Source organism: Beta vulgaris, chromosome 3 (genome assembly GCF_026745355.1).
Source record: "Beta vulgaris subsp. vulgaris cultivar EL10 chromosome 3, EL10.2, whole genome shotgun sequence".
NCBI classification, from domain to species: domain Eukaryota; kingdom Viridiplantae; phylum Streptophyta; class Magnoliopsida; order Caryophyllales; family Amaranthaceae; genus Beta; species Beta vulgaris.
Window position 1 is genome coordinate 47665774 of NC_079204.1, and position 21837 is coordinate 47687610.

The following is a 21837-nucleotide window of genomic DNA, read 5'->3' on the forward strand; positions in this document are numbered from 1 at the left end:
TCAAAATTTTTTTTCATTCCGGGGATGCGGCTGTACCCCCACCGCCCCACGTGGCTCCGCCACTACCTGTTCTCTTGGAATTATGTTCAGTTCAATTTATCCCTACAATTCAATTTCTCTTAATCCAGGTCAGCTCAGTTCAGTTAATTTCAGTTTAATTTTGTTTACTTTAATTTAGTTCAATTTAATTTCTCTTAATCCAAAAGAACGGACCTTTATATCTAAATATTACGAATTTTATATTGTTAAGCGAAACTTTTTTTTTACAAGAAACCTAATGAATTACTATGATTAGTGATGAATTAGTTAACAATTACAAAGAAAAGAAAAAAAAAAGCAAATTCCCTTTAAGTTTTCACGGCAAATCCAACAACACCACCGCGGCACCACCCATCATCTCCCTCTCTCCTTTCTTCTACAATAAGCTTGGAGCTTGGAGCTTGGAGCTTGGAGCTTGGAGCTTGTCTCTTACGACACCATCTCACTTTGTTGACTATCCTCCAATTCCATTTTCTTCACTCGACACAATTTTCGCTCGCACTCCATCGCTTTCGCTTTACTCTAAGCAGACAGCAGCACTGTCTAACAACACAACATCTTCGTTCAATTTCCATGGTAATTCCCCTCTCTTCGCCTCTTCCTACCAAAAGACAGAAAATAATCCTTGTTCAACAAATTATTCATCAATTCATCTTTCATCAATGTGATTTTTGCAGGCTGCACAGAACGATGAGCAAAAAATCCCTGCGTTAGATGATTGCTTGAAGCTACTCCAAGGAGAGAGAGATGAACAACGTCTTGCTGGCCTTTTATTGGTTACCAAATGCTGTAACAACGACGATCATGACTCCATTTTTAAGGTCTATAATGCTATCGGTGTTCGATTCCTCGACCGACTTCTGCGCACCGGTAACCTAATTTCCACTTCTTGTTCGTTTGTTTTGCTAATTAATTGGAAATTGGAATGCACGCATGGTTCGTGCCGAAGGAGGGAGAACAAATAGAAATTAGTGAGTATAGACCATTAGAGTTAGGGTGTGGTATAGGGGGTCTGTTTTGGTGTCATTGGTGAGTGGTGACACTGATGTGTATTTGCTCACTAGCAGCTATGCAGCACACAAAGTAGCTGAACTATGTTCTTAAATGGAAAATTAGCTTGAATATTCTGGATTATTTTTATGATTAAACTAAAAGATGATATAATTAGATAAATGGAAAGAGCAGATGATTTGGGTTTGATTTCCTTCTCACTTATATATTAATAGGATTTTTTTTTTGGTTTTTGCTTAATTGTAATGGTATATATTTTGATGTTATGCTGTGAGCCAAGCACATGTCATTTTGTGCAAATTTCCCAGTCTATATGCTTTTGTATATAAACAAAAGTTGTTACTTTAACCCAGTTTTCCTTGATTTATTGGCATTTGTTTCTTTTCTAAGCATTTGTTTCTTTTTTTGTTTTAATAATTCTACTTTAGTGTTTGGGTACATAATTTTCTGATTGTATGAAGCCAACAACATTAAAGGAAACATATTCACATACCACAACAGCAGCATGTTGTCTCTTTTGATGATTAAAGGTGCTAACATTTGGCATCCATTTCTGAATCATGACAATAAATCAAGTGACAATGTCAAAAAAACACTTCCCAAATAAAAAAAGAAAACTAAGCCACTTCAGGATACTTCAACTGAATGGTCATTGAATATTTCTACAGCAGTCCTAAGCTAAACTAATAGTAGCTTTATAACAGTGTCTCCTTGATACCTAGAACGCTTGACAAGAGTTATATATTAGACTACATATAGATCCTATTTAAAAATCTCTTGCTTTTATGTTTACCTTGCTTGTTTGAAGTACATCCAAGATATTCGAACATTCAACTGTAAATAGCTGTACGATGATTAGATTTTTTTTTTTTGCCCAATTAGTTCTTTTTCCTGTGATTTCTGATTGGCATTTGTTAGATTTAGGTCTCTTGCATGATCAATTACCTTGGTATAATAGAAGTTTGAGATCCATTCTGATAAGTCTATTATGCTATTGCTGTAGGTATGGCTAAAGAAAATGTAGCTGGTCGTGAAACTGATGATCGTGAAGCATATTTGCATCTAGGCATCACAATTCTAGCAGCATTCTGTCGTGTTCCAGCTATAGCGGCATCTGCGGATATGACATCAAATATCCCTTTAGTCCTGGAAGTCATGGAGAAAGAGTAACTTTTTTTTCCCTAGGATAATCTTTCTTAGATTAGTGGCATTCCTGCACACTCTTGAATAATTGCAGGAGTCTGCAGAGCTTCTAGTCAGTTGTTTTCCTTAATTTTTATATCTATACTCAAGCTTTCACTTTGAGATGTCTTTTTATTCAGATCGCCAAACTTAGTTGCTTTTGCATTTCAATATGCAGGTCAGCTTCTTCTTTTTTGGAGGACTGCTATGAAATTTTGTTAATCACAGCATTAAAGTCTGAAAGTGCAGTTGCCACATTATTTGAATCTGGAGGCCTGAGATTGCTAGCTACTCAATTGCCTTCTCTACCAGATGGTATGAAAAGAAAATAGTTTCTTAGCTTGCAATTTTAGGTTCTTGTCTTTCACTCTTGACTTCTCCCTCAAACAATGACAAATATCTTACGTGAATTTTCTCTTCTTGTTGAGATGTTTGATAATTTGATTCTCCTTGCCTTCCTTTTTGCTTGATTAAAATGTGGACTTTGCTGGCAGGCTCTCAGGTTTTGGAGCTTTCCTTGAGACTTTTCCAGCTTATCATAAGTAAAATCTCATTGGATGCCATTGTTAGCAGACATTTGTCAGAGCTGTCAACTATGGTAAACTGATTTGTAAAACACATTCTGTTTATTATTTCTGCTGTTTCATTCCGCAAATTGATTTCCATAAGAGTCTTGGATGTTTAATCTACTTGATGTATTATTGGGTTAAGTAAATTATGTTCACTGAAACAGTTTCCAAAACTGTACTGTCTCAAACTAAGAAAATTAAAGATCAGAAAATCGAGGCTATTCTATGAATTTTGTGTTAGAAGTGAATGGAAATGAAGGTTATGTATCTCGGAGTAAGAGGTTCATTTGTTTGATCATTTTCTTAATTTCAGTAACCAAAACGTCCTAGGAGTAGTTAAGCTAGGTTTCTGTGTTTACAATGAATGGAAATTACTGATACGACTTTCGGAAATCTAGATTACCTAATATTTGGAAAATCAAGTGTCTTTTACCATAAACTTTCAAAAGTTCCTCTTCCAAGCCAAAGTTTGAATCCACACATTTTTGACTACTTGTATCCACACTCCACAGTCTCCACCAAGACTGATTCAGAATGTCTTCTTGATGGCCAAAAAGTTCAAAACATGTCCATTATATCAAATTTGGGAACCAATCATAGTTCAAACTCACCCTAAAATCTGACTGACATGCGCCCACAAAAAAGGTGATGAAACTGTTTCTTGTTTCCTAATTTGTCAGAAACTACCTTATAAACATTTTTTTTTCGAAAAAATACATTATAAAAAAATGTTGTAGAAACTAACTTTTAGAGCACAAATTTTGGAGAAAGCTACCTTTGGCCGGATTTTAGCTGTTGACATACTTTTCCGCCGTTAACTTTTTTTTTTTTTTTTTTTGCCTTTTCCTTTTCCCTCCATTTTCACCCAAATTTTTTGTTATCCTTTGAAAATTGGTATGAGAATGTGGTTGCTTGGCAAATTTTGGTCAAAATGAAGGGAACAAGAAAAGGTCAATGGTGGAAAAAGTGGTCAATGTCTAGAATCCGATCAAAGGTAGCTTCTTACAACATATTTGCTTTAAAAGGTAGTATCTTACAAAAAAAAAATTTCATTAGGCAGTTTTTCACATAAATGTTTTGCTGTAAGGTAGTTTCTGATTTCCACTCTAGCAGTTGATTTACTAAAAAATGTTTCATTTTGTTGTCAGCAACTCTAGCGCCTGCTCCTGCATTAATAATTTTTCTTGTTCATCTAGACTTGTTGAGCTTATGCTCCAAGTCTTACTGAATTCTCTTTATCTTTCAGGTTGTTTCCATAGCTAGGCAGTTTGGAATATTGCAGAATGCTCTGAAATTTGACTTGCTCCAACTGATTGGTGTTATCTTTTCGTCGGATCATTCGGTATGCTTGATCTCCTTATGATGCTTATAGGCAAAATTTGCTCCTGCTTTTAGAGTAGCTTGTGAAGTTGATGGTTCCTCATACGGTAAGGTAGTGGCCATAAGTTTTTATGGTGTAGGGAGGAGACATTTGTACCTTTAGAACTCTCTGGGTATGACTATTTAGTCAATACTTGAACATAAAATGAAATTCTCAAGAGTTTAAGGCCTGATGACAATATGTCTTTGCATCATAGTTTGGCAATGAAGCTAGCAGTGAAAAAAGATTATCTGCTGTGGCTTATCTAGATATGAGATATTCTTCTTAAACAGACACAAAGATTCAAATTTGATTAATACACTATTGTATGGGCTTTGCTAGAAATCTTCTCTCTTCTTTAACTTGTAGGACAAAAGGATATATGATACTCCATGTGTTTAAAAAATTCTTTCTACTTTGACTAATTTCCTCTCATTAAAAGGTTCCAAAAAGAAATAGAGGGAATACTTGCTTCTTGCATGCATTGAACTCATGCACACAATAAATTAGTCGGCAAATAAATTAAGTTGCAACCTTGTGACATAATGTGTATAAAGCACAATACTTATTTGCAGAAGAGAGCTCATTAAATGGCGACTCGAGTCGTGAGGCTCTCTATATGTCCGTGTCTCACTCATATGTTATTGCTAAATTTTACTGGTTAGGGATTTTATCATTTTATACTCAAGGAAAATACCTGTGCTACTTCTCTATCCAGATATAATTGGCAGATTGATATTGTAATCCGACAATAATAATAATTTGCCAATTAAATATGAAAAGAGGTAGTATATTTTATGGAGTGGCAACTAGCAACTTTGCCATCCTCCTGATTGAAAATATCTCAAGTCAAACTTTTCCTACAATATCATACTTTTGACAGAATCTATGGGGGCTTGATTTCCACTAAACTAGTAGGAGAAGCTTAGTCCATACTCCATAAATAATATGGAATGATTCATAAGGACTCTCCCTTGGCCAAAACTTCTCCTCTCCTGGCTCTGACTAAAATTTGAGAGTTCTGAGGACTTGTATAGCAAATTGCCTAATGTGGATAGCATGAAACACAATCATCTCAAGAAGAAGTATATCCAATGAGCAGGCTTTTACTTTTTGCTCATCAAGATTTTGTTTGTTGCTATATGCAGACATAGTGGTCAATCATTTATAATGATATTCATGCTTTTCAATCCGATTTCGTTTTCTGCAAATATTGAATATTGATGCATTCACTATTCTGAAACCTGTATGATGATTGATGCCTTTGAAAATTCTAGGTTGCTTTAAAAGATGCACTCCGAGCAATGTCAAACAATAATTGGTCTACCTATATGCGTGCTGGTGTAATGGATATATTACAGAATCGTGTTGGTACGCCTATCTTGCTACTTATAATATCTACTTTTTCATGAATAGGTCTGCCATTTAAATGTCTGCTTTATTCAAGGAAAACCCACTCTCTAGTTGGCCTACATGATAATTTAATTTTAAGTGTCTAGCATATCCGTTGACAAGCCAAAAATTCTATGCTGAAAGCCTTTTTAAATAATAGTCTTCCTTCTATGCTTATTTTAATAAATGTGTTCTATGTGCATATGCATGGTTTTCATTTATATTAAGCAAGGGCCGACTGCCGAATCGTGTCTGGGTTTTAAGAGGGGGCCTGTGATCCCAAACTTTTTGAAATGTTGGGGGTTCAATAAATTTAGCTTTCCCTGTAGGAATTTTTGTTAAAACAGACCTCTTATACATCATGTTTTGCGAGAAACCACCTTTTAAATATTTTTAGGCAAATTAAGACCTCAAAGTTAAAAAAAAAAAAATTGTGAGAAATAACCTTGCCACTTTCCGGCGTTTAACAAGCATTTCCCAGAGATGACCAAGGATATCCAGCATTGACCAAGAATTCTATGGTGTTAACACACTCTCTCTTCTTCCCATCATCATCTTCCTCTCGGCGTTAACCATTTATATGGGGTTTTGTCTGAATTTGTTCTGAGCAGAGAGGAACTTTTCTGATGAGCTTTTGCTATCAATGAGTTATGCTCCTTTTATTTAAAATCTGGGTATTGGCTATAATGTTCATTGATGAAGCTATTTCTGAAAGTCTGCTTCTTTTGCTGGGTAGTTGATCACTTCTCTTCTATGAGAGAATCTTAAGCTATGGTTGGAGATTTCAGTTTTTTTCATAGTTACCTCGACTCGGCAAAAATCGCCAAATACCCGGGTCGGTACGACACGACACCGACTCGGGTATGAAATACGAGTCGGATCCTTCAATTTGCACTCCGACACGGCGCTAAACCCTAGTTGTAAGATCTGAAAATTTGCTGTTGAATCATGACAAATAGGTGAAAAATATTAGGGCTTTTTGCTTCCCTAGTGAGGCGATTCCAATGATGTTGTTTTCATCCATTTTTATGGTTGTTGACGGTAAGAGGAAAATTGTAGAAGAAAGAGGTTGAAGAAGGTGAGTAGTACGATGCAAAGGAAGACGAAGAAGATGTATGGTTGGTGGGCCAAATTTTGTACTTTTTTTAAATTATAAAGAAACGTGGGCCAAACTTTACTTTTTAACTTATAAGCAAATGTGGGCTAAAAAGCTTTTCTTTTTTTAGGGAACCAAGAAGCTTTTCCTTCTGTCTTCCTTAGGGTGCGTTCTGTTCAACTTAAAAAATTAAGTTTCAGGTCCAATAAGTTCAGATAAGTTCAGATAAGTTCAGATAAGTTACAATAAGGTCTAATAAGTGCAATAAGTTCCAATAAGGTCTAATAAGGTGCAATAAGTTCCAATCAGGTGCAATAAGTTCCAATCAGGTCTAATAAGGTCCAATAAGTTCCAATCAGGTCTAGTAAGGTCCAATAAGGTCCAAATAGTCAATGTTTAATAAACATTTGTATTACCCTTCAAAAAAATAATAATAATAATAAACATTTGTATTATTGTCCACTATTTTGTTATTCATAATTTCATATCACTATTAGCGGATTATGTTATTATTAGAATTTTAATTAAAGTAACATAATGATTATATAGTATTATACTTGTATTAGTGTCTATTATTTTATTATTTATTTGTATTATGTCTATTATTTTATTATTTATTTGTATTATGTCTATTATTTTATTATTTATTTGTATTATGTCTATTATTTTATTATTTATTTGTATTATGTCTATTATTTTATTATTCATATTACTATTAGCTGATTATGTTATTATTAGAATTTTTTATTAAAGTACCACAATGTATAGTATTATACTTGTATTATTTTTTTTCGATAAGTTGGTTTTATTTTCATTGATTAGGAAAAGGAGAATCAGGCCCATAATCAAGCCTTTTACAATGAAAGTTCACTGCCTTTTGCTCAGCTTAAATTAGTAACTACTAGTATTTTATAAAATTAATTTTTGATTTTCTACTAGTGTTTTATAAAATTAAAACAACACTATTAGATATATTAGTGATGAAAATTATCTATAGGCAAATATATAAATAGTAATTTTTTTGTTAAATTAATTATCATAAAAGATAATTAATATCATTATTTTTAAAGGACAATTATAATAATAATTATTCCTAAAAAATTTTGAGGGGTAGTATTTACGTTAGTGGTAATATTTATATTATTCATGGTCAATGTTTTTGTCTAATAAGGTCAAATAAGTTTCAATCAGGTCCAATAAGGTCTAATAAGTTTCAATCAGGTCCAATAAGGTCTAATAAGTTTCAATCAGGGTCATTAAGTTCCAATAAGGTCAATCAGGTTCAATCAGGTCCAATAAGTTCCAATCAGGTTCAATCAGGTCCAATAAGTTGAATCAGGTCCAATCAGGTTTAATAAGTTCCAATAAGTTCAGTTCAGGTTCAATAAGTTCAGTTCAGATAAGTTCCAATAAGTTCAGGTCCAATAAGTTGAATAGAACGCACCCTTAGTCAACTAAACTATCCATATTTAATTCTTAAAGACGAAAAGTCAAAAATACCCTTAGTCTCCCTTATCTTTTTTCTATCATATTTGTGTCTTCATTCTTCAACCCAGCCTTTTTACAAGCTCTTCTCTCTCCTGACCGATGCTGATTTTTGTGAATTATAAGTAATATTAATCATTAAATTTTATATTGTAAAATATTAATTTCGCATACCCGTACCCGTGTCCAAATTCTGGACAGAGTCCCCGTGTCCTGATTTTTTGGAAGTGCCGTACCGGACACTTGGATCCATACCCATTTTGGACACTCCTAGCTGAGTCCAGGAAACTATGGTTTTTTTTTTCTTTTTTTTTTTTTTCTGGGCATGGAGTATTATGTTCAAACTCAAAAGTTATGTCAAATTGAAGCAAGGAGGTCTGTATCAATACTGTGTTTTGTTGCTATTACCTGCTTGATGCTTCAATCATATATGCTGCCCTATGAAAATGCACTTAAGTCTCTACTTCCAGAATCCAGATAATGAGGATCTCCTGGATGTCAAAGGCAGATTTTCATCAAGCCATTTATTGGTTTAATGAGAAAAGGAGGTTGAGATTAATGCTTCAAATCTTGTAGGATTGGTAAAACAAGATAATCCTAAAATTGATGATCAGTTTTTAGAGAGTGACACCTATGAAGCACGGGTACGGCCGTCATACGACGTTTCCCGTACCGGGGACAGGTCGGGAATGATATGGGTACGCCAAAGATTCGTTCCCGATATGTCTCATGGATAATATGGTGAGAGGGAAAGTTAGCATTTCAGTAGAGGATGGTGATTGGTGGAAGATGGGAAAGTGAGAGGGGAAGGTGGTGGCCGAGAAGGTATGTGGTAGTCGCTTGGCAGAGGCAAGGAGGGTACTGGCGGAGGTAGAGGAGGTTGGTGGTGGGAGATGGAGAAGAGAGAAAGAATATGGATAGGGTTTCCTTTGTTATTATCTTCTGTTAAATAACCAAACACTTTAGGAACGATTTATTTTTTATTTTAATTAAAGAAAAACATTCAATTTCTTTCTTGATTGATTTTCCATCATGTTGCATCAACTGAATGACCCCTTTGTACTTTTGCAGAGAATCGATCCAAATCTTCTATAATCTTATCACTTATGTGAGGAGGCGCAAGGGTAAAGCTGTGCTTGTAGATAAGAGCTAGTTATGCAAGGTGAAAAGGGTATTTTGGGGAAAGATAGATGTTGAAGTAAGGTGGAATGCTGTAGGAAATGTCATGTAATGGAGGGGTGGGTGATGGAGTACTTATCGGGATCCATTCAGAAAGTTAGAAAGAGAAACACCATTAGGAAGAGCTCCACAAGCTGATAGGCTGCACTGGGTGGATATTCACACTGATTTTGATCAATACGGTCATATATTAATCGCTTTCCCTAATTTGATTAGTCTTTATTGTTTTTAATCCTTTTAGTGAGAAAATTGTTGGGAATCTTGATTCTTAGCAACTTTCGTATACCAATCTGCCATCTTTTAGGCTGCCCCATTAGGTGGATACAGGAAAGAATGGAGAGAATTTGGTTCAACATTTGGCAAACACTGTTCTAGTATCCAAATCATTCATTGCAAGGATTGGGATATTGGATATCTGGGCCAGCATCTTCTTCTGATCCATATCTCATAGTCCAAGTAACAAAAGAAACTAGAAGGTGCCGTGTGTCATGTCTGCAGACAACCTTCTCTTTAAGTATAGGGTTATGCATTTTCTCTTGTTGATTTTGTTATGTACGACAACATTGCATTTCTATGCTTGTAAGTTTATGATTAGCTGTTGGCAAATCTTTTATTTGAACCATTGCCATCCTTGTGGAGTAGGCTTGCCTAGGTAGGATGTACTTCTGATTAAGTTGTGATGGATGGTAGAAGATTATTGAGCAAGTATGGCTAATTCAAGTGTAAGAACTCTGGAAATTATATGTTTACGGTGTTTCCTAGATCTAATCTGTGCAATTCTTCTCATTGTGCTAATTATGGTGAATCAATCTTGTTATAATGTGTTATGGCATCTTTTTTATTTGGGAAATGTCAATTTTGAACACAGCTTTTTTGAGGAGTTGAAATAAATGCTGAATGAGTATGCATTGAGGCAAGGACTGAATCATTGATGAAATCATTTTGTTCATGCCTTCTATATCTTTGCTCCAATGTGAGCTTAATGCTGATGTTTGGTTGCTCTCCAAGCAGCTCCAGAACAGAAGATTCAGGCTCTAATTGTGGCTGAGGCAATGCTATCTTTGCTGGGAGAAGGTTGGCTGATTGGTCAGTTGGATGTCCCAGACCTGCACAAGTCTTTTCCATCAGACAGGTAAGCAACACATATGATTCCTGGTTCTCAATTTATCCAATACAAATTGTTACACTTCCCATAAATAAATTTTCCCCCTATCTTTCTTCTGTATTTCTCAGGTGCTGGCTACTTGTTCTGGAGTCATCTAGGGTTGAGATTGCTGTTTTGCTCAATGAGCTGGCTTACTTTAGACATGCAGTAGGTACATCAAAGTCTGAGGCCTTCCCTCTAAAGAATCGAAATTTGGCCATTGCGTTTTCGTTGGTAGAAAATGTCATCAAACTTATCTCAAATCATAGTGAAGATGAAGGTAATTGTTTTTCCTGTACAAGGCACCATTTCAACTTTATTTCTGCTGTTAAGAAGGAATTGTTTTTTTTTTTACAAGACTTCCTGAGTGTCTGCATTTGACATCTATGTACAGTATGAGGCTTTTGACACTTCAAATTAGAATATAAACCAGTGTACATAAATCGCTCATCCAACCACGTTTCAATTCGCTCGCACCAAATCGCAGTTCCCTAGTGCACCAATTCGCTATGGTGCGCTACCTGAATCGTTCAAATTAGTCCACCCGATCCTTTAGCGTCATTCTCTGACAACATAATGTAGATTCGAAAGCCATCAAACTTGTCACAATCATAATAATTTCCAGATCTAGGGTTTGAATGTTCGAACCCTAAATCTGCAAATTAGATGTGAAATTCAGCTTATTTAATTGTTATACATTGGGGGTTTTCTTCTGTGAGTCAAAATGAGCAGATTCATCACATCGCCGACATCTGTAGTAATTTCTAGCCAAGTCTCCTACAGGTCGCTGTGGTTGCGTGCCCTTCAATTTGCCTTTCTAGAAAAATAATAAAACTTCTATTTTATTTAGTGTAGGCGTAGAGAGAGATAAGTAGGGGAAATAACAATTTAATTCCTTTATGAAAAATGTAATATCAGCCAGTTGCGAGTTGGTCTCTGATTTAATTGGCATATACTCCCTTTGTTTTTACTTGCTACACTTCCCTAGTTCCCTAAAATGGAATTTTACATTACTTGCTACATACGACTTCTGGACACCTTTCAAAATTAAAAGTACGCCTAAATAGTTATGTAATGTTAAGGTATGTACTGGTGACTGGTGACCACAATTTTATATGTTTGGGGATCTTACCATCTATCTTGTGATACATAACTTACTCTGTCTACATATCCTAAGAGTCGTGCCCTTTCTCTTTGTAGGAATTATTTAGAATGAAGGAGATGTTATATGAACTTCAGCTGCTATTTTCGTAGTACAATGTGCAGAGCATGTAATTAATTGCTAATCAGGGTGAAATTTTAGTTTCTTGCATCTATAATCTATATGCATTCCGTTTTATACTTCCAACTTCTCAGGGTTTTAGTTTTCTGAAAGATTTTAGACGAAAGTGCTGTCTGAAATAATTGTAAATTGGCATGTGCTGAACAATGAACACTCCCACAATTTCAGCATTTGATTGTACCTTGACATTTGTCAGAAGCCAGAGGGTCACTTTTTTTTTACTGCTGATGTCGTGGATACTCCTTGCATGACCTATAGATACCCGTTCCCCTGCTTTCCTGCTTCAATGATGTATGGTTTGTAAAACTTGATATTTGAAGATTGTATGCTCATGCTATATATATTTTTTTGTGGCAACTTTTTATTGCAATATCCTGCTGTTTCTTTATTTGTTCTAATCTGGATCTGCTGTTTCTGTAGTTGTTCAATTTGGATTGTAATTTCTGCCTGGCTAAATGTGGAGTGTTACTTAACTTAATGGCCCATTTGGTAGGTAGTAATAAGTGATTTAATGGGTCTAGTAATTTAGTTAGAAAGGTTCATCTTAGGGCCTGTTCTCCCCAACATATTTTCAGTTCAGTTCAACAATACTTTTATTCTCACATATCACTATTCATTTCAATTCAGTTCAGTCCAATTTAGTTCCATTGTCTTATGCCGAAGAGAACAAACCCTTAATGCTTGTCGAACTCTCATATACTTCCTGTGTTTTTTTTAAGTGCAACATTTTGACTTTTGCACTATTTACACACCTTACTTTGACTGTATTTTTGTTACTAATATATAAAAATAAAAATGATCCAATAAAATGTTGGATTTTTTTTAATGAATATTTTCATAATACCAACTTTAACATCTACAAATAAATAATTAGAAATATTAATGGTCAAAGTTGTGCATTGGTAAGCGTAAAAGTCAAATGGTTGCACTTATTTAGGAACGGAGGTTAGTATATAATTCTTCATAATTTGTTATTACCATTAAACTGGTTATGGATGGCAATGGAAATTTGTTAGAACACATGCTTGGGAATGAAGTTGCATTACCATGGACATTAACTTGATACTTGCCTTGGAGGTTTTGGAATATGCAATTATTAGCTATTATTTCGTTTCACCTCAAGCACCCATGTTGGATCTTCAATATTCCGACATAGGTATAGACACTTGACACTTTATCTTGGACTAATAACATGTTTAGTCAAATCATACACTTGGAAATGCTCCTGTGATCGACAGTAGTACCTCATCCCAAGTAACGTAGCTTATTACCATTACCATCATTTATAACCGCTTACCAAACGTGCTTAATTTTTTAGTGGACTTTTCTGCCTCGCTAGCTTGAAAGTTAAAGATGAATGATTACTTGTGTCTTTATGTGGTAGAACCCCCTTTTTTTTCGGTTTGGCTGGTACAAGACTCTGTTTTGAATAATAAAGAAAAGACACTGACAAAGTTTTTTCTGCAACTGCAGGGAGTATCTTTAGTCAAGGTACAGTCACAAAGATAATTTGTGGGATTAATGAGACAGTTGAAGTAGTCCTTGAGTACCTAAAGGAAGCAAAGGTAATAATGTATTGTTATTGTGATGCTATTAAGTATTAAATGATTCTCAGCCATTTACTTAAAATAAATATAATGAAGGATACTGGACAAAGGAAGGGAAATGATCTTCTTGCTTCCATACGACTGGTCGGAAGGTATGCCTGTTTATCTTTTCTTCTTCATCTTCGAAATAAAAACTATCAGCATTCAGCGCTATTACCCCTTTTGAAATTGCTTTTGATATACATTTTGTCTCAGTTACCTGGCAGAGGCGCCCCTTGCTAGTGGTACGCTGGTCAAAGAACTTTTAGAATATATGCTTTCAGTCGAAGGTGAAGACGAATCAAGGTAAGTTTGAACTTAGTAAGTGTACAAGAAAGGTTAATGGCTTTTCTGACTGAGGTTACTTGCTTGTTTGATATGTTTTCTCGTGGCAGACCTTTCCTTTGTAGATGCTTCTTGCTTCCGATGCTCTGCCAAAGAACAATGAGTATTAAAGAAGTTCAGTTTCTGGCTTCTTCTGGAGCTTATAAAGCTGTAAGTTTCTTCCCTTAATATCATTATGTTATCAGTATATGATCAGCTAATTTTTCAATAAATGAAATTGCATTTTGATGTATCTTTTATAAAGAAATTATTATTTAGAAATCCATTAATCCTATAATAGTCAATGGACAAATTGTAGAATCGGTGAAACTGTTTAGAAATTGAAGTGAAAGCAATTGGGAAAAATCCCTTTTTTTCAGTTAATAATTTTAGGCAGGTGGTACAGTAGTGTGGGGGTGTTCAGTTTTTGTTGGGTTTAGAGTGTAGATGGTATGGCCATATATCTCTCGAATGATTGCTTGACTTGTCCTTTTAAAACTTGTATTGATTTCATCTAATTCACCCAACGGGACTTCATATTACCACCCTGGGTGCATTTCGTGTATAGGATGACTTCATTATAAACGAAAATACGCACTAATGGGTGTAGAGAAATTTCAAAATGTTTTCGCTATAGATTTTTGAATTAATTGGGGGCTAATTATAATGTCATCATGTTCAATATGGATTTCTTAATTCTAGACATGTTTTCTTGATGCTTGTCTTCCTTGGGGGTTTGTGTAGCCTGTCGGTGACTCTTCCTATGTAAGAAGTTTATGGGATCTTGATTTTTTGTTATTGAGAGTATCTAGAAGATTTGATGGGTGCCAAAGGTTTTATTTCTCGCATTAAATAGGTTGCAATGTGCTTCAGCTAGCTAAGTTTTTGTTTCCTTCACCAGCCCTTGAAACTTTTTTTTTTATGTAACACTTCCTATCATCATATCGGCTATGACGTTCAATAAAGGGAGGGTAAGCGGTTTCAACTCTCCCTTGAATCTGTTCACTCGTGTCCCTTACCATTTTGGGACACTTCGTTCATTTGTCTTTAGGCACTCCAAAGGCATAAGAAAGCATATAAGAAAGGCTTTCAGAAGAAATGCCCACAGCCACATTAGTACGCTTGGTTGACCTTCTTCGTTTTACTACTTCATTCAGGTCCCAATCTTGATTTCGATTCGGGCAAGCGAGTTATTGAGCAAGAAGTTAGTCTATTTCCATCCTACTCGTTTCTTCTTCCCTGCAATACACTCTAAGAATCTAATCTCAGGGCAGCCAATCGAGTTTGAGTTCCAGTCCCTGTCTCTTTCAAGCCATTCTTCATCTTTCTCTTTTGGTATAGTATAGTGCCGATAGGAGTAGTCAGTGCCAGTTCCGCTAGACCCAGTATTAATAGGGCCAGTTTCATTCCCTGGAGATTGAGTTGGAGCCTGGAGGTGGGGTTTCCGGGGTTTTTATATGAAGTTGGCAAGGGATCTAGTTTCAGTGCCAGTGAGTAAGGAAGCGGGTGAGCTTTCAGGTCTGGGAGTTAAGGGCCTACTAACCTAGTTCAACAAGAGAAAGGAAAGTCAACTAGAGAAGTCAAGCCAAGGGGAGTTCTCTGGCAGCTAAATTCGCAAGTTAGGATACAGGCATTGTCTAATATCAATGGTTAATTTGCTTAATCCATTAGCAAAATAAAAACAGTAGAAATGTAGTACAACATTCATCTATGGGTACTCTTATAAGGTTAAAATAAGTCAAAGTTGTGCAAGTTGGCATCATATTAGTAGGCTGTGCCTTGCTCATTCTGAAAACCGACGTAAGACAAAGAATTAGAAACATACATATTCTTTGATGGCAGAACTTGTGAGAGAGACTAATACGAGAACTCGTAGTTTTAATTTTATTTTTTTTAATCAATTGGGGTTATTGTTCCTCAGCCACATAATTTTGATTTTTGCACAATTGAATAATTTTTGTCAAAATCTTTTTTCCATTAACTATCAGTTGACATTGCAACATAGGGAAGGAGCATCCCTGACCCTTCTAGGTAGTGACATGGCAGCTGATCTTTCAATCTTGACAGTATGTTTGGATAGGGGAATTCAGAGGGAAAGAAAGAGAAGGGAAAGGGAGAGAAACATTTTTTCTTGTTTGGATACAACACGGGGGAAGGGAAGGGAAGGGAATTGGAAGGATCCCTTTCCCCTCCTCTCTTAACAAACCAAAAACTGCCAGTGTTGGAAAGATTTGGAAGGAAAAAGCAAGTTCACTATTCTCTCCTCCTCTCTCCTTCGATCCCCTTCTTTTCCCTCCACCATAGCTATAGAAACAAAGAGTTAATGTTATATTGGTTATCTATAAAGCACAAAAGCCTCTAGTACATGACGCTTTCCGGTTTTTTAAACGTTTTGTTCCTGAAACCTCAATCGTGCCGGTGCTATTGACTCCAGGTTATGGCTGAGGCCATAGGTTTCCTCATTTCATGAACTTTTTTGTTTCTGAAACATCAGTCATTTTCGGTGCTTCATAGGTTGTTATAACCCCTTTTAGTTAACTTGTGGTAGCAATGTGCATGTACATCTTGCTCCCATTGGAGAGTTCAATACATTTCCTTTTCATTTTCTTCATTCCCTTTCTCTCTCCCTCTTATAATTTTTTCCGGTTTCCTTGCCTCGCCGTTTGGTTGATCTATAGCTGAGAGCTTATTGATTGCTGTTAAATTACTATATTGTGACAAAAAAAAATGTGTCAGGCTGTCAGCTAAACAAATTTATGCTGTCATATTTTTTTGTTCCAAGCAGGTCATGGAGTGTCTTGTACAACTAGTCAGTAAAGAACCCGATATCGTTCAGGATAACGAGACAGTGTTATTAGCTTGTGATACAGTGTTAAACTTCTTGTTGAAGGTTAGAAGGGAACACCATAATCAGATCTTTATCCAAGATTTTACATTGAAGGTACTTATTTGTGGTTTCTTTTTTGACCTGGCTTGCCCTCTAGAAGGAGCACATCGAAGTTCAGCTGGATGAATCTGTGTTTCTCCATGTCTTGAAGGCATTGGCCTACTGGACAGGTACTGATTTTGGAAGTCGGATTCTCTTATTGTCATTGGTAATTTGATTTTTGTATGTCTGAGAACACCTATATATTGCTCCTTTTGTATGATGTCCTAAATTAGGAATAGGATGCTGAGCTTGACTTTGTTTTTTCGTTGGAAAGTCCTGAATATGTCCATATTAAATGCCTGCAGTTAACCTTAATCACTCCAATTATAATTTGAAGACAAGCAAAATAATAATTTGAAGAAAAACAAGCAAAATAATACTCCCTTCGTCCCCCATTAGACTTCCCACTTCTCCTTTTATACGTTTGCCAATGCACCTTTTGTATCATTAATATCTTCAATTACATATTCGTAAATATTATAAACGCTTGATTTTCGTAATGTACACAATGAGAGAATCAAACACGACCACACGTGGCTATGTTTTTTCTTATATATTGGACTTAAATCTGGAAGATTTTCTTTACTTATGAATAATGCCAAAATCAGAGATGGAAGTCTATTGAGGGATGGAGGGAGTAATTTGATAATAATAATTGCCGAAGAAGAGAGAAACACTGGAAAAGGGGCAGGAAAGAGTGAATCGCCTCCAATTCCGTTATTTCTGTTGTGTTTGAAGAATGATAAAGATTTCTTGTCTTGGTACAGTAGAAAAGATGATTACTGCCCATAAAAAAAAGATGATTACTGTCTTTTCCATAGATACCGGGAACGTGGTACGTGGCCACGTTCCAGGGGACGCGGCTGCGTTCCGCGCTCCCATTTCCGTACCACGTTTCGGAATGTTATGTGTTCCATGTAAGAATGGTCTTTTCTCTAATCTCTAGTACGGAGTAGTATTTATCAATATGAGTATTACCTGTTTTGGCAGTTTTAGTTTACGCGTTGGTTTGTGAAAGTGCAATCAGCCCAAAAAAAATTCCGTTCAATAACCAGCCAAGAAAGATAAATATGTTCTTGTTTAGTTGTCCTCCGGTCGGAGACTAGGTGAAGTGCACCTTTGGATGGGGTAGGGGAAGTTTAGAAAATCACATAGGATAACCTAACGGTGGTGCCGTGGTGGTTTAGCTTTTGGAAGAATAAGATGATAAGATGCAGAATGGGCCCACAAGCAAATTTTAACTCGCTCAACTGGTTGCAAGCAATACGGGTCCAGTGGAAAACAATACCTCCAAATGTCTGGACTTCCGCTGGATAATTGATAGTTGAGGGCTTGAGGCCTTTGAAAATTTGCAGCCATAGTTGGGACTTGGGACACCTGGCATCAGTTTGTGGCCATAGTATGTCACAATTTTATATTTCACATGACAAAGTTGACTTGGAGTCTCGACCTTATTACTGAAACCTGAAATAGCCCAATCACTGAACCTAATAACTGAAACCACTCAAGTCACAAACCAGGCCTGATCTAACCTATGATGAGCCTTTTTTTAATTTAAATCCTGAAATAATTTGAGTCGAACCAAATTTGACCTTGAGGCAATCCTAGTGAAGCCCATATCCTAAATGACCAAAATCAATTACAAACCTAAATATATATCATCTTAATTAGAACTGAGGCAAACTAGAGATCTAAACCAATATTGAGCTAAGTAACTCACAATTTGTACTTATTTTCTTTTTATGATTTTATTTGTTATCCTCATTCTTACTATGTGCAGAATTTTGAGTTCTTGACATCTAGATTAAAACAGAATAACATTATATACACTTTCATTTTTCTTTGTTTACCTCTTTATTCAAGGTCAAACTTTATAATTGGCCACATTTATTTACTAATATCATGTGTGTTATGCTAGATTTATTTTGATATGTTAATTCCAAATATGTTTTTTTAAATATACTCCCTCTGTTTTGTTTTAATGGTTACACCTTGAGTTTTGGCACTATTCATAAAATTTATGCTTGACTATCATTTGTGATTAATGGGTATGGAAATATATAGTCATGTGGGATCTTGTTTGATTCGTCTTGATAAGTACTTTTAGAATATCAACTTTTTATAATTTTTACAAATGCAAATCTAGAGGTATTCATGTTCAAACATTTACCTTGGCAAGCGTGAAAAGGTGAAGTGCAACTATTAAAATGAAACGGAGGGAGTATCTTCCTTGTGTGTAAGTAAATACATTAATGGTCAAAGCCTCAAAGCCCAAAGGTGTATATTGGAGGCCATAATAAAGAATGTAGAACAAATAAAAAGAACAGAAACAACTGAGAAGTTGTATAATAACTAATTTGGGAAATGAACAATTATAATTTGAAATTTTTAATCATAGAAGATACTTCTATGACTTGAAGAACAAAGATGGATATATATGCTATTTGCACATATGTAGATTGAAATTTTTTTACCAGTACAGCCGTACAGGATTACACGAAACTCGATTTTGCTATCAGGCCTCTTTTAAAATGTGATCCCAATATCTCTTGATTTGAGTTCTATGCTGAATAAAACTCAAACCTGAGGAGAGAAAATTCACGAATCATATATTCCCCCCCCCCCCAAACTTTTACCATCTTAAACATTGATCTGACGTCCTGACCTGATTCATATAAGCATGGCATAAGCTGACCCATATACAACTTGACTGGAAGTAGCACAAACTCAGAGTATATCTGAACCTGTATGTTACCTGAATCTGATTCTGACTTGAATGACACACAAATTGTTTGAAATGATGCAATCCAAAATAGCCCTAGAAAGTGAAGAAATGTGACCTGAAAATGATAAGTTACTGACAAGCTCGGGTTATTTGTGCCGATGATATCGATATGTAAATGCTGGAGAAGCATGGTTCAGGAATGGAGATATCCCAAAAATCATTGATCAGCAGTCCTAATTTAGATCCATCTATCTTTATCATTTTGAAGCTCATGGGAGAGAGGGTTTTTTACTGGTTGGGTTCTGCCAGTGAACCAGTGTTCTCTCTGCCTAACCCCTTTGGCATGTGGGTGCAACGTTGTTTGAATTTAGCAAGATAGAAAATTAAAAAGATGCAAGTTGTTCTGATTCACATTTAAGATGCGATAGATACTTGCTACAAATCAGTTCTTAACACTGAATGTGCTCAGCCACTGTGTATTCTTATAAGCCTAATATGTTTGTGGTGGGCAGCACGAACGAGTGATTCAACTGTGATCATGATGGCATCAAGCATTTGTTCACTTATATTTGACAATACTTCACAGAAGGCCCTGCTGAGATGTCCAGAGATTGATATAGGCACTATCTCTAGATTATCTCTTCTCATTGCAAGAAGCTTGACTATAGGAACACAGGTAAAAAGTTTTTGCATTCTACAATTGCAAGCATTGTATGGTGAAACATGTAAATATGAAAATAAACATTGTTGGTTCTCATTGCCCTACACGTGTACTATAAATAGCCTCTCTATTTGACAATTGGTAATAGAGTTTATGTTTGACAATCTACTATAAGTAGCCTCTCTATGATTGTAGAAGTAAGGTGTATTCATCCGATCCCCTCTGCCCGTTCAGGCGTCCTGACTCCTAAGTGGGAACCTCTTTCAGGCATCGGGACACTGTTGATCTGAAAGTTCCTCAAGAAGTATAACACCAAGTCAGTTTCAAGTGATTCCCGCTGTATTATATAATCTATGCTCGGCCTGAGTAGTGTACTTGTGAAGTCAACATAGTGGCACTGTTGTGAATAGAGAGAGAAGGCGTCGTATGTTAAGTATTCTGCTTTCAGATATGATATAGCTTGTACGAATGCCCGAGCTTGTCTGGTTATTAGTAGTTTAATATCAAAAATTCTTGGAGTGCAATCTTGCATTTAAGACTGTCTGTTTCCTGTTGGGAGGGGTTAAACATTTCTCTTAAGAGTTGGACATGAGTTTTGATGCTGTGGCCTGTGGGTTTATTAGGGGAAGAGTTGTGCATGTCTTTGTTGCTGTGATGTTATTGGGGAAGATACTTTCTAGTTAAAACAAATCACTTCTGTCTGTATCTACACTAACAGAACATCACTCATAGTTTCCTCCTTTTCCTGAATTTTTTCTTGGCTTTTTCTGAGATTTTGAGATCCACTAATATATCACTCCTTGCTCTAACTTTCACAGAAAACGTACCACAATGCCAATTCAGATGAGGATCTTCATCAGATTATAGCTGCAGGTCTGTCGAGCTTCTCCGATACTTGTAGTTGAGATAGTATTGCAGTCAGTGAATTACATTTGACTTATTGTAGCTTTTTTTCTCCTTGTTCTTTCTTCGAATTCTGATTGATGATGTAGCGTGTTGTGTTTTTCCCTCAGTAAAGGAAAATAAAATCCTGATGTCTGAGTATATTTTCTAGGGAAATTGCATTATGTATACCTTAAGTATGTTTTGGCACAGAATTGAGTATGTATTTGACAGCACTTCCTATTGCAGGTTTTAGCCGGTGGGCCAACCGATTTCCCGCTGTCAGAGATGTAGTCGTGTGAATTGGTGTTATCATGTTTATCTTAAGCTCCCAACTTCTAGGTGTTTCTGCCGTGGCCTCTAATCACCGAGCTATTAAAGCTTCTGTGGATACACCTCCGTATTGTAAATCATGTACATTTGCTGGGAAGTTGACCCGCTTCAATTTTGTAGAGAAAAGTTGACCTTAGTCTTTAGGGCTATTTCAATATGGCTGTCACTTTTCAATCTTTGGCTGTAGGATTTCAAATCTTATGAAATAGCTTCAGGACTCAGGAGGTTGTTTGAACATTTTTTCTTTTTTTAAGTCTAAGGAACACATGTTGAGGGGAGAAAAGGAAGAGACTGTTATTACATTGGATTTGGTTGCATTCTGAATTTCATTTAATATACTCATCATTGCAAGGTGTAAATTCGATAAACTCTTCGTTGTGCGGTGTTAGGGTCATTGTAGCGCTTTTTTTTTCTCTCCTCTACCTCGAAGATGGAGAGATGATATGCTAGCTCACAGATCTTGGAAATCTTAAGTGTGCAATTTAAATTATAAATGGAGTGCACACACATTATTGCAAGCACTAGTAGAATAACATTGTTTTGTAGTCGTTTCTAATGGGCTTATTGATGCGGTCTAGGTAATTCAAGGTGCATCAATATGCTCTAATATAATTACAACAATAGATGAGGTTGAGAGGACATATTTGCAAATCGCTGA

General features: G+C 35.9%; 1 protein-coding gene across 2 annotated transcripts; it reads left to right on the plus strand.

Annotated features, from left to right (window-relative positions):
* The first annotated feature begins 320 nt into the window (after nt 1-320).
* On the plus strand, nt 321-21547 carry LOC104889192 (uncharacterized). Of its 2 annotated transcripts, none has more exons than XM_010674347.4 (18): nt 321-615; nt 717-909; nt 2054-2216; nt 2411-2547; nt 2727-2830; nt 4048-4143; nt 5439-5532; nt 10325-10445; nt 10547-10737; nt 13213-13304; nt 13383-13438; nt 13542-13631; nt 13721-13820; nt 16435-16539; nt 16637-16706; nt 19816-19979; nt 20783-20837; nt 21096-21547. In XM_010674347.4, the coding sequence occupies exons 1-18, from the start codon at nt 613-615 to the stop codon at nt 21146-21148; spliced, it is 1887 nt and encodes a 628-aa protein (XP_010672649.2). In that variant the 5' UTR covers nt 321-612; the 3' UTR covers nt 21149-21547. The 2 variants fall into 2 exon arrangements, with proteins under 2 accessions (XP_010672649.2, XP_010672647.2); XM_010674345.4 differs by having other exon boundaries at nt 322-615; nt 16634-16706.
* The last annotated feature ends 290 nt before the right edge of the window (nt 21548-21837 follow it).

Bases quoted from the DNA above. Each gene is read 5' to 3' on its own strand.
- LOC104889192 (XM_010674345.4), top strand. The intron at 10,446-10,546 runs GTAAGCAACACA...TGTATTTCTCAG, and splicing joins AAGTCTTTTCCATCAGACAG to GTGCTGGCTACTTGTTCTGG. The intron at 20,838-21,095 runs GTCTGTCGAGCT...TTCCTATTGCAG, and splicing joins TCATCAGATTATAGCTGCAG to GTTTTAGCCGGTGGGCCAAC.